Genomic DNA, 13,839 nt, shown 5'->3' on the forward strand with positions numbered 1-13,839 from the left:
GATATGGACTAGTTCGACTTGTATTTCGTGTGTGTTGCGGTAATGAGTAGCCATTTTTTAAATGTGCGTATATAGTCGCTGGTCGAATTGAGAATTTCAAATGAACTAAAAACGTCCCTTTCAACACAGAGACCGATAAATTTAAAAATCTCCTAGACGAAAACATTTGTTACTAGCCAGCGAGTACGTTAGGTAATCGTTCTTATCGGCCAGCAACATTAGAATTTCGAGTGCGTTTATTTTCCTAAACTTTCTGCAATATTAGCGATTCAAATACCTTATACTATAATTATATTACAATAATTTATGAGCAGTAACTAAAAGCAAACAATTTTTATTTCCCATTATTAATCTCATAAAACATTTCTTAAATGTTCAATAAATAAAAAAAAAAACTTAATTTTTTTACTTATAAAAATTACAAGTACCTATCTTATATTTTTAATGTTGAATCAAATGACAAACATTATATTTATTCCTTATATATATATATATATATAGCCTTTCTCTATAGCCTAGCTTAGTTCTAGATAGATTTTTTGAGTTTCATCTTCACCAATCAAATTTTAATAGTTTCAAATAAAATATTTTTTTTTATGAAAATTAGACACTGTTATGGCTATCATACAATAGTGAAACACTTTATTACATTGTATATTTGTATGCTTGGCTTTTATGAATGAAGGCAAATTTTTTTCGGGAATATCAACATTTAAAAATGTTCATCGGTGCTCTAAAGAATGTACAAATAGTGAAGTTCACAACAGAAGTATTGAAGCAATATATTTTTTGACTTAAGAAAAATGTTTTTATGTTGTAGATGTAGAATATTCTAAAGTAATACGGCATGTGCACATTCGGTGAAATTGTAATTTGTAGACTTTCAGAACGTTGTTATATCGAACATTTAAAAACAATAATAAGTATAGTTTGTTAAACATTTTTTTGATACCAATAAGTTTTTAAAGACTATTTTTATTGTTGGGTCTTGGACAACTTATAATGTAAAAAATATTCAACATTATTTTGAATTCAGATTCATATTTTAGTTTTAGTGCTTTATAACAGATTTTTGAAAAACAAAATGATAAAATAGCGTTAAAATAAATTAAAAACTTTTCAACTGGTTGAGACTGTTGAGAGGTTGTATAACAGTATAACCATTGATTATAAATAATACGATATACAGTGTATCACATTCTGAAATTGCTTCCGCGCAACTGTTGTTTTCGAATAGTCTATAATGCCATAGTGGGGGTCACGTATTTAACTAGCGGTTGTAACTGTTGTAAGCACATTTGATTATGCTTACGCGAGAAACAAGGAGCGACCGCCGAGGCGCCGACCAGTACGTACTACGTAGCGTCGTAGCCCGACGCGTTGTAGACTGTAGTCATTTTTACGCACATAGTCACTGTCATTCGCCTAATAGACTTTTGAAGTATTTATACTTCAAAGTTCAATTTCTTTATTTTCTCGAAGACTCGAATTTATAACATGGATTCATTAAAAATTTTAAAAAGATAACATTTTTTTATACATAATTTATAATTAGGTATTTAGGTATAGTACCTATATTCTAATCACTTTTGAAAAAAAATTTAACTGCTTACATCTTTTTAATACCCACGCCACGCCACTGGTGTATTATTATTTTTTTGTATAGTATAATAGTATATTATTATGATCTTAGGTGCTGGGTTTCGCAATCGTTCACCGATGAGGCGGAGCCAATTAATTTATAGATAATACTATCTTACTCATGGTGGTAGTAAACTAGTACCCGGCAGAAAATTGATATTATAGTATTATACTACTAATTACCATTAGGTACATTATTCTTTCATACTGTATTACTGTGACGATTTAAAATTGGTTTAAAATTACTTTTATTGATAAATACTAAATTATAACGTATGTAAATTAATCAACTAGAACTTAACCGCTATTCTGGTAATAAATTCAATTAACCTTAACGGTAAGATTATATTGTTATATAGTATTATTATGCTCGTTAAGGTGTACAATAAAATACCTGTATAATATGTTATGTAATAGGTATTTTTAATCAATGTGTGTCTTGAAAAACATTTATATCCGATCAAACATTTTAAATTTAAATTTTTTACATACTTATAGAGTATGGCTGACCCATCAATTCAAACATTTTGTTGTCGGAAAGCTCTTGATTATCATCCATCATACAAACTCATGAACGAATTTAACACAGACCGTTTTAATATGGTGTGTTTACTGTCTTCAATAATAGGTATTACTGGTGCTGTATACCAGGTAATTATTGTTTAAATTTATTTTTAATCATTGTTTAAATAGTTTTCAAATAAAAAGAAATATATTCAAATACCTAGATACATATTATATTACCTAATCATTGATACATTTTTATAGATATTGCCAAAAGTTGAGATAAAAGTTCCAAACAGATTTTATTCCAACATCATGCGGCGAGGAAAATATATTATAATGTGGTTAGCAATTGCAGATATATGTGCATCATTAGGTAATATAATTTTTAACTTTGGTTATTTTATTTTTATTTAATTAATTTTGTTAAAATATTCAATCTACAGATTTTTGTTTTCATTATTAGAATTTTTATTATTTACATATCATCTGAAAACAAATTATGAGACGTAATATATATTTATTTACTTTTGTTCTTCAAATGGAAATTTTTCAAACTGATTTTATTTTCATCATAATACCTTTTTATTTTAACGCTATTTGTCCCCATCAGTGAATTTGGTTATTTTCTTAGTCATATTGTATAAATATAGAATTAACATATTTTTTTACAATGTATTTTAATTTTTATAGTTCTATATTTATAAAATTAACAATCTATAAACAATTGTAACTTAAATGTCCGATGTACTGTTGATAAAATGTGCAACAAAATGTTAAGTACAGTTTGGTCATCAGTGGGGTGGTGAACGACATTTACCTAATGCAACTGCTTAGCCCTAGAACAAATATTGAAAATTTGTATACAGAAAATTATACCTTTATGAGGGTGGGGGTCATTGTATAAATAATTTGCTTAGGGTTTGAAAGATGTTCGCCACGCCACTGTTGGTCATAGACTTGTACTCGGAACTGAAAACCAGTACATTTTCAAATTTTAATCACCATTCTATACAGAAATAAATTCTTATGTGCATGATTATGATTATTTATCACAATGTGCAATCACTGTTTATTAAAATGAATAAAAATCAAATTGCCTATAATTGTTTATAACATTTTAAGAATTTTTCCAAATTGAAACTAACCTTTTTTACTAATTTTGATGGAAGTAAAGTCAACTCCATCCTATTCTATTTGGAGCACTGATTTACCTATACTGAATAACAGTTAAATTATTGATGCTATCCCGTTAGTTTTCTTTTTTTTCAACTCGAAGGTTTACAATTCCAATTCTCAATTCTAACCGATTACTCCCTTAAGTTCTCTAATGGTTTTGACTTTTGCATTCCATTTAATTTGTCCTATATAAGAGTTCCGGGGACGTCCTGCAGTTTTCTTTCCTTCTATCATGCCCTCTAATATATTATACAATTCAGTTAGTGTATTCTTGAAGAATTTAATATTGTACATATATTTTGATTTTAGGTATACTTTTAAGGTCTTGTTTAAAACTAATGCATCATTTTCAATGGTATGATGCACAACCATATACAGTTTCTTGTATATTTTTGGCAGTAAGTATTTATTTTTAAAGTTAATAATGTAATGATAGTTTTCATGTTTGTGAAAAGTTTAATATTATTATCTTATTCAAAAGGTTTGGATTCAGTATTTTTACATTGTAACTTGGTTTTGGACCTTATCATATGCTGTTGACATGTGGAGAGCATATCAAGATAAACACTCATGTAGAAAACTATATCATGTTGTTGCTTGGTCAATTCCTGCCATATTTACATTTATCGGACTTTCTACCCTTTATCGACCAAATGCAAAGTATAAATTGTTCAGAGGATGTCAGCATATTATTTGTTTTCTCTCCAGCCCATAAGTAGATATTTGATTGGAGGTGTGGTTGTAGGGGTTCTAGTAGGATCATAAAATTGATTTGATTTAAAATTTCAAAACCTATCAAGTAATATAAATATTATTTCATTTATGTTTGATAATATGCCAATTACTTAATTAACAACACAAAATTAGATTTGCTGAACATAATTTATTTTGAATTATTCTGAAATGAATGGTATCCTGACATGCTCTTATTTTTTTTTATGTTTGTGTAACTTGATATAATTCTAAATGTAATCAAATTTTCTTTTAATTATTTTAGCTGTCACAATTTGAGCCTCAAAGAAAATATTGTTATGAAGTTCCTTCCAAATTATTTTTTTACATTTTTGCCTGTCATCATTGTTATGGTAGTCAATCCAGTACTTTATTCTTTATCTACTGGATACATATATCACATAATAACTTCATACATGGCTCAATACTCTACAAATGAACGGAAAATGTTGGATTTATTTAAACAGAGATTTGCATTAATTAATCTAGCATTTTACTTGTGTTGGGCACCCAATTTAATCAATGCAATAATAGTCTGGACATCTTGGAATAATCTACCAAATGGAGTGATGCTTACTCTTTGGTATCTAATGGTATCTACATACATGTTTATTATAAAAAAAAAAAACAATAGTTATGAAACTCATAATGCTTTTAGTATGAATATCTATTCTAAAATTATAGATTATAAATTTATAAATGTTCATACTTAACATAAATGTAATTTCAGGCTATTTTGAATCCTATGCAAGCATTTTTCAACAGTTTCCTCTATAACTTACTTGAACATACAGAGCAAATCTGTTGTTTTCCTACCAGAAGTCGAGTTCAAGAAATGGTAGAATGTAGACCTTTATTAATAGCCAATGTAAAAGGTTCAGCAAATTCAAATGGCTATGAAATAATCGAATAATTTAAAATAACTATTAATAACTAAACCCAAACAAATATTAATTAACTAAATGTTCAGGATAAATTTTTGTATTTATAAATAATTTAATGAATTGTTAATTCTAGATTTTTTATCCATGAATTTATAATTTTAGTATGTATTGTTTTTTATTTTACCATAAAGGTATATCAATAATTTATACCTATGAACAAAATATTTTTTTGTTTCATATTTTCATTGAATTAATTTTTAGTATGTATGTAATAAATATATTTTTTAACAATTGCATTTACTATTGTATTAGTACACTTCAGACTGAGAATAAATATATTAGTGTTATTTTTTTTAAATATATATAGTACCTCATTATTATATTTCATATATTATAAAATAATAAATTTAAAATATATTAATTGTTATATCCATATTTTATTTTATTTCTTGTTTGTATGACTTATTTGAATAGGTATGTATATTTTATATAATTAAATTGAAAAAAAAATTATTATAGCTTTAAATATTTAACTAAATCAAACTAATATTTGTACATTTATAAAAATTCATATGTAACGTTAAAAAAAAAAAGTCAATTTGTATTTCACATTCATAAATTAGTAATTACACACATTAAATAAAGTACAATTTGCTGTAAATTACTAGCAACTCTATATTTATTGATACCTACTTGACATGAATCCTAATTTGTTTTCTTCGATCAAATATTTAAATCCAATGCAAAATTCACATAACTCATATTATAAATTATATTACCATATAATACATTCTAATTTCATTATACAGACGTACAGTGGTGTAAATTGTAATCTAAAATTATTGTAGGTAGACAGACCACAGGTAGAATATAATTAATATAAATACTATTTATAATCATTAGCATAAAATATTTACAGTTGTTAGTTCAATTATGTTCCTATTGTTCCTATGTATCCATAGTATCTTTAAATCACGGTTATTGATGCCATAGTGTCTATATTTGAGATTTATCGATTAGGCTTGACGTTTTTATACTAGTGGATAAGCACTTCTCTACATCGTGGGGATAAGGTATATCGTATATGGATTCTGCTATTTCATGTAGTCTAAAACCGACCTATAGATATTACTCACAAGCATATGAAAATTGGTGAATACATTTTTTTAACGCTTATTAGTGTAATTAACACTAATTAACAATTAACCTTACAAAGTTACAAATATATCCTTAGAGTTTAGTAACTTACTACGTATGTCTTAATATGTAGAAAATGTTCAGTTTTTCTATATGAGAATTCTTCTTTCTTCTTCTTTACTAAAGGCCATGCCTTGTCGTTGCAAATGTGGTACGCCATTCTTCTCTATTAGAAGTCTTATGGTTGTCCTTCATTGCTTAATGTTTGGGAAAATTAATACAGTGGTTTCCCGTTGCCTTCTGTATCGCAATGACATCACTTATAACTAAGTGATGCTATTCAAGTAAAGATGGATCTCTACTTGATACTAACAATGTTGCTGCCCATTGTTAGATCCATTTTGGTCGCCTTTTACGACGGGCATGGACTGCCGTGGGTGTATTCTGATCCCCCCCCCCCCCACAGGGATATATGAGAATTGAAAATTTAAAATGATACGTTCCTTATATTTTAACGATAATGTAAATATAATATTTAGTAAGTGTATAAAATAGAAATAGTACAAATAATAAAATCATTATCAAACGGTGGTTGAGGACTTGAGAGGATTCGATGTCGTGATTTTCGGTAATTGTTTAACACGTCATGCATTCATGTGACATGTGTATGACATAAGGTTTTAGCCGTGTTCATAGGCAAACATTATTGATTGGTATAGTGAAGCGATATGAGAGTTAAATTTATCGCCAAGTCTTAACTTCCCCAAAAATTGAAAAATTACATTTTTTTTTTATAATGTCAAAAATGAGAAAAATTCAAGCGATATGTGTTTTTTATAAATTGTTTTTTTGTGTGTCGGTTAAACGATGAGTAGTCAAAATAATGCCTCGATTTTCAACTTACAGTTTTCCGATGGAAAAGTGAATGAAAGTCACTAACCAATTTGGGAGATTAAAAAGCTCCAAGAAAACAAAGCAAAAGATAATTTGAAAAACGCGATTTTTGAGTAGGAGAGGGCGACTATTTTTTTTTATAATTTAAATTTGTATTTTGTATAATGATTAATGAGGCGTATTTTATTTTTGCTGCCCCTTGGTGTCAAATTCCTAAATATGGTCCTGATTACGTTATTGTAAGTTTTAGTAAGTTTAAATACGGCGTTATTGAGATTTTAGTAAATTTGTGGTTTTTATTATGAACGCTACATTAGGATATCTATATCGACATATTTTACACGATGAAAAAATGTGTGTACAATTATTGCAAGACCGATAATCATAACCAACACTAAATGAAAATAATAATCGTTGTACCAAAGTGAGAAACAACGAAGAATGTGTTGAAATATTAAAGGAATGTAAGAGAACGAGTAAAAAACGAAACTCAGATGGTACCTACCTTTAAAAAATACATTTATTTTAAGCGTTCAAACAGTGGTTGCCAAACTTATTGTTCAATTCGAAAACAAAATCAATATTTTTCTTAGATTTAAATCTGGATTTAAATAATAGATGTCACAGTAATTTATCATTAACCGAGATTATGGAATTAGTATGGCATTGAACACATTTGGTACCAGTTCATCAAGTTGTACAATTTACTGGCCAAAGAATACAGTTGTCGATTGCTTTAATTTATGTCGCGATGTGGCTATTTATAAATTTAACAAGCGATCAAAATTAGGTGGAAAAGATGAGATAGTCATAGTTCAAATCGATGAATCATTATTCAAAGGAAAACTTAAATACAACCGTGGTCGTCTTCGATGTGGTGATATAATTAGACCAAATAAAAATGATAGTGACGATAGTGATGATACAGAAGAAGATAATAATAGTACTTAATAATAGTACTTAATAATATACAGTGGATGCAAAAAATTATGGAACGCGTGTATCTGGCCCCTCGCCCCTGGGTTTATGGACTTCGTTGGAAAAAAAAAATATTTTGGAACGACGTTTATTCATCGTAGAAAAACGTGACAAAGCAACATTACTTCCTATAATTAAAAATTAAGTAGGACTAGGAAGTATAATCCATAGTGATGAATGAAGAGCTTATTCGTCATTAAGCAATGAAGGGTAGGTACATACACAGTACACAGACACACAGTACTGTGATAAGTGTGATGAATCATCAAAAATGGTTTATTGATCCTGATACAAATGCCAATACTCAATCCATATAATGTTTGTGGAGAATAGTGAAAAAGCGATGTGAAATAAGAGTAAATGGCGCATCTCCATTATTAGCAAGACAACTTAAATAGGGTGGTGGAGATTGGTGATCACTTCACGGCTTCACCCTAACAAGCAAACTATATTTGACGAATTTTCATCAGACATTAAAGATGGTTTTATGACATAAATTACGATGAATTCTTATCAGACAAGAAGGATAATTAATTATAAATCAATTAATAACTATATTATAATAACTATAAAAAATGCAGCATAGGTCAATAATACCTCTATGTTTAGGGCACACACTGGACCGAAAATGTATGTGTAGGTCACACATTATTGCTGGACCGGTGTCATTTCATATTTTAATGTTTTGATAAAAAAGTTAAAATATATATTTTATATTTAATTATTTCCAAAAAAATATATTTTGTAGAATTTTTTTTTTTAATATTAACGTTTCAAAATTTTATTTTCATAAATTTTCTGATTTAAAGTTTTGTTTTAGTTTCGAGAAAAATTGTGAATTATTTATCAGCGCAGACGCGCAGTGTTTTAAAACATGTCACCCACCGTCCCATAGCCGTACTTGTATGGCCGATCAACGTTTTCAGTGTGTCTATATTTATTACAATCATATATTTATTTCTTCAAAACTAAAAAAATATATTAAAAATCAGCAATTTAATGAAAATAAAGTTTTGAAATTTCAATATTTTCAGGAAAATAAACTAACAAAATGGCCATCTTTAATTTTTTTGGAAATAATTAAATAAAATATATATTTTTTCACCAAAACATTAAAATAAATTAAATATGAAATAATTGTATCGTAGTTCTTACTTCTTATCCCTGTGAGACTTATTACAAAACCAGAATTTTAATATCTCCATTATTTCGTGAGATAATGGCGATATTGCAATGGGTAAATCCTCGCGGGACGCCCTGAATAATTATAAAATCCATACTAGGTATAAGTGGTATAACCATATTATTTTCGTATATACTTATCACTTACTGACATTTGAATTTTTTTTTATTACGTAGGTAATATCATACGTATTTTTTTTCCTTTAAGGTCTCGTGTACCTACCTACGAACTCACATTCGTCCAATCAATGCTACATTGGTGGAGTCGATATAAGTTCCTAATATATACGTGGTTAATACAGGTATTCACTAATTCACTTGAAATATTTGAGACAAAGTTACTTCAGTGTTGTCAATGTGCCGGTAGTCAGAAAAAAAGCCAGGGAAAAAAAAGCCAAGAAAAAAATCCAGGGAAAAAAGCCACGGGAAAAATAATCCACAGAAAAAAAAGCCATAGGAAAAATAAGCCACGGAAAAAAAGACAAATTACAATAATTAAATATATATATCAATTAAAATTAAAGTATTAAATTAGGTATTATTTAAAAATTGTTTACACATTATTGTTAAAATATATAAAAAATAATTATTATTAAATATACGAAAAAATAAAATTTTAAGTATTATTAAAAATGTTTAAACATTGGTCATATTGTATACATATATATATATATATATATATAATTATTAATACACAGGTTATATGTTAATTAATTTAAAATTTTTAACACAGTTGATCATACTGTATTGTCCGTATTCATATATAAAAATAAAATTGTTAATATTATAATATAATACATTGAATAAAAATAATATAATGTTTTGTGGATATTATCTTGAAATCAATTGATTTATGTCTTACACCCTAGATAGTAGATTTGTATAAGTATAATCATTGATTATAAATACTATTTATAATCAATGGTATAATGTATTAATGTATATACTTTGTATAGGATGATTCTTTTTTAAATGTACATATTGCAGTATGAACTACATGCTATCTTGAAATAAATAAATATTTTTAATTTAAACTTTTTGTTTAATAAAATCAATACATTCATTGCTGCTTAGAATCTTAAATATATTTATTACCATGAATAATAAATAATAACATATAACCTGTGTATTAATAATTATATATATATATATATATGTATACCTTATGAGTATATGACCAATAATGTGTAAACATTTTTTAAATAATACCTTATTTAATTCTTTAATTTTATTTGATATATACCTATATATATATTTAATTATTGTAATTTGGCTTATTTTTCCCATGGCTTTTTTCCCTGGATTTTTTCTTGGCTTTTTTTTTCTACATTCCAATGTGTCATAGCACACTAATGCTCCATAGGTATTAAGGTTATATATTTCCATTGAAATACTTTAGAAGTACCTATATACGGCTCTACTTACCTACTCGAATACTTATAATTTTTAATTCAAATATTTCTCATTTTAATAAAAATGTCTAAAAATTCTCGGTTCATTTGATTTATAAGGTAAAAAAGAATGTGACGTAAAATTGTAAAATGGTTTGAAACCATCTAACTATATATTACCTATATATGGTTATAAAACATAATATGCAATAATTATACATCGTGCATTAGTGTGGCATTTTATGTCATTCAAATCATTCAATAGCCAGAGTAGGTAAGTAATATAATATTTCAATTACAATAAAATATAATATTATGATATCGGTATTGCAAATATATTATATAAAATATAAGTATTATCCACGATTTAAGATATATCTTAAATCGTGGTATTATCTAATAGGTATAGGCTATATATGGCCTATGGGCATAATGAAATGATACACGTACTGGTGTCTGGTATACTATTTTGTCATACTTTTTCTCAGAAATACACAATATTTGAATTTAAGTAGGCAGGTACATCAAAAATTCAAAACTATTTGAATACTTTTACTCAATATTGGTACCTAATATAATATATAATATGTAACAACGCAAAAATCTTAGTTTGTAGGTAAAACCAAAATCAAAATAGTAGATATTTTATGAAGCAGATAGGTGCGTGCAAGAGTTTGCTACTTGACTGTCTATGTCTTGTAAGGGAAGAGCAGAAGGTACAGAGGTAATAATTATTGTGACCTGGCTACCCGCCATCCGCTCGCGTCTTCGTTTCCGGTCCCTCGATCTTTTATCTTAGTCCATGTTCATATTATCACAGATTACATAAAATCTTTATATAATCATTATAATCTATATTTATATACATATGTTTATATGCGGCTTTCAAATTTGTATTCAAACCTGTGTGTGTGCGAGTGATACACTCTGGTCACTCTGTTACTGTAAATTGTGATGCAAGTATAATTGTTGATTGTTGGTAGGTAAATTATCCATTAATTGTTATTAGTTGAGTATTTAACAATTAATGAGTTAGTATACTAGTATTGGTATTTCAACTTTTAACATTCGACAATCGATGGTCCAAACTCTAAGGTCTCATGTATTTTAAAACTCTTTTTGATCGATAGACAATAGAAATGATATTATATTCAATAAATTTATGAATCCCGATATATCGATTTTCATTTGTCTTAGTAGTTTTAATATATTATACATAATTGTTTCATATTCCTATTTATCAAATTTATTTTTCATCAATTAATTTAGTAAGTACCTATGTAAATAAGTTAGTGTAAGTTGTAAGTATTTTGTTTAAAATGTTTAAATTAATATCAAATTGTAATTCTTGTTTTTAGTTAGGTAGGGACTTATCTACTAATAGATAAAAGATTATCTATTGCAGATTTTATATCATCAGTATTTTTAATTAATTACTTGATACAGGCAGTAATACATAATACATAGTACATTCTTCATACTTAATATTAAAAATTTAAATCATGTTAAAAATTTTAAAAAGTAATTTTTCTCCTTTCATGGTACAAATGTACCACTTTTCATCTGGGATAATAGTAAACAAACAGCTCACGAAGAAAATGAAACATATGATACTTTGTAAGTTGTTCAATTTAGTTGATTATGATTTACATAGAAGTATATTAAAATATATTAACCTGTATTATGCTCAATATTAAATAATTATTAATTTGTATTCAATAAATCAGAAATGGGAAAATTTTTTTTGCTGAATTAAGTCTTTTATTAGACAAATTTTGAGCAAAGGTTAGCATTAAAATTGTATTCTAATTCTCATTTATTAATAATACTTTATCAGATTCCTTGCACATTTTTCTATTATACTTTTATAAAATTATAATATTCTTTTACCTTTGTCTTATTTTTCTATGAGCTATTGAGGTCCGTTGCCACAATTACTTAATAATTTCCTCTATCTTTAATCTACATAATTCTATACTTTTTACATGATTAACTGATAACTTATGAATTAATTACCCTTTTCACCATTGACTGGATACACATTTTGTTTCTGAGTTTCCGTATATATTGTAGTCATCCCATCTGATGCTACTCATTGTAGCGAAACCCTTCTGATCTCTAAACATGTACTTCTACGATTTGGGCTGGTCTTAGAGAACTATGCGCCTCGGACAATTAAAATTAAAGCCTCCTCTAATTCAGGTTAAGTAATTGAATTACAAAAACTATTATTAAAAGATTAATATCTGAATTCTGAAGGTGTTCCTGATTTATAGGTGCTATGGGCGCTCTCCCGCCCCTAAAACCAAAACTGATTACGATTTGTACTACCTATGTTTTTGTACTTCTTGGTTTGGTCTATCTTATGTTTACCTGCAATTAAATAAAATACTCTAAAACAATACTAGCAAATCTATTTTTAAAATTAACTTTGTTACTCTAGTAGAAAAAGGGTTAATCAAACATAATATTTATAAAAACTACATTAACTGAAAATATTTTTATGTTCAAGATAAAACCAATTCAAACTTATATTCACTCATTCAAAATTGCAGTTTTGCTGATACATCTTCACCAATAATTGCAGATATTAATTATGAAAAATTGAAAGAGCTTATAAACCAAAATGAAGTGTTAATTATTGATGTACGTACTAAAGAAGAATTAGCTGCTACAGGAGTTTTACCAAATAGCTCCAATATTCCACGTGTGTATAACACATTATTTTTTTTGATAATTAAATTATTATTTACCTACCTATATTTTTGTTTTTATTTTAGTCGATGAGTTAAGTACTGCATTTGAATTAACACCTGAAATTTTTTTAGAAAAGTACTATATTCCTAAACCAGATAAAGATCAAAAAATCGTTTTTTCTTGTGCTAAGGGAATAAGGAGTTTAAAAGCATGCCACTATGTTACAGACTTGGGTTATAAAAAGTATTAATATTTTTGATTGACTTAAATTGTATAGACATGATAATATGAATCTTATTTAATTAATTTGATTTTAAGTGTTTTCAATTACACCGAAGGATGGTTTGGATGGGAGTCACACAAATGAATAAAAATACATTTTTATGCGTATGAATTTGTACCTACTCACTACTCGGCTTATATTTTAACAATTAGAGGATTGTTTTTGATTTAAAATTGTATTATTCATCTATGACTAAATAAAAATATTCGACATTGTTAAAATCTTATTTGCTGTAATTTATTATTTAAATACTACTTGTGGCTTAAACCAATTCTGTTCACTCACTTTTTCATCAAAACAATTTTAATGAAAACTGTTTTAATGCATTGGAGATGAA

General features: G+C 27.1%; 2 protein-coding genes and 1 pseudogene across 3 annotated transcripts; all 3 read left to right on the top strand.

The window, feature by feature from the left end:
• The first annotated feature begins 1,593 nt into the window (after nucleotides 1-1,593).
• LOC107170381 (G protein-coupled receptor 143-like) lies at nucleotides 1,594-5,601 on the top strand. Its single transcript, XM_015520484.2, has 7 exons — nucleotides 1,594-1,978; nucleotides 2,140-2,292; nucleotides 2,410-2,521; nucleotides 3,634-3,722; nucleotides 3,806-3,984; nucleotides 4,322-4,649; nucleotides 4,787-5,601. The coding sequence occupies exons 2-7, from the start codon at nucleotides 2,143-2,145 to the stop codon at nucleotides 4,967-4,969; spliced, it is 1,041 nt and encodes a 346-aa protein (XP_015375970.1). The 5' UTR covers nucleotides 1,594-1,978; nucleotides 2,140-2,142; the 3' UTR covers nucleotides 4,970-5,601.
• A 1,671-nt stretch (nucleotides 5,602-7,272) lies between these two features.
• On the top strand, nucleotides 7,273-8,445 carry LOC149057391 (uncharacterized; annotated as a pseudogene).
• Nucleotides 8,446-11,879: 3,434 nt separating this feature from the next.
• LOC107170427 (rhodanese domain-containing protein CG4456-like) lies at nucleotides 11,880-13,728 on the top strand. Of its 2 annotated transcripts, none has more exons than XM_015520554.2 (4): nucleotides 11,880-12,139; nucleotides 13,035-13,229; nucleotides 13,351-13,462; nucleotides 13,538-13,728. In XM_015520554.2, the coding sequence occupies exons 1-4, from the start codon at nucleotides 12,025-12,027 to the stop codon at nucleotides 13,584-13,586; spliced, it is 471 nt and encodes a 156-aa protein (XP_015376040.1). In that variant the 5' UTR covers nucleotides 11,880-12,024; the 3' UTR covers nucleotides 13,587-13,728. The 2 variants fall into 2 exon arrangements, with proteins under 2 accessions (XP_015376040.1, XP_015376032.1); XM_015520546.2 differs by having other exon boundaries at nucleotides 11,925-12,139; nucleotides 13,303-13,462.
• The last annotated feature ends 111 nt before the right edge of the window (nucleotides 13,729-13,839 follow it).

The sequence above is a fragment of the Diuraphis noxia genome, unplaced genomic scaffold, assembly GCF_037042655.1.
Source record: "Diuraphis noxia isolate RWA-SAM2 unplaced genomic scaffold, SU_Dnox_SAM2 contig0003, whole genome shotgun sequence".
Lineage (NCBI taxonomy): Eukaryota > Metazoa > Arthropoda > Insecta > Hemiptera > Aphididae > Diuraphis > Diuraphis noxia.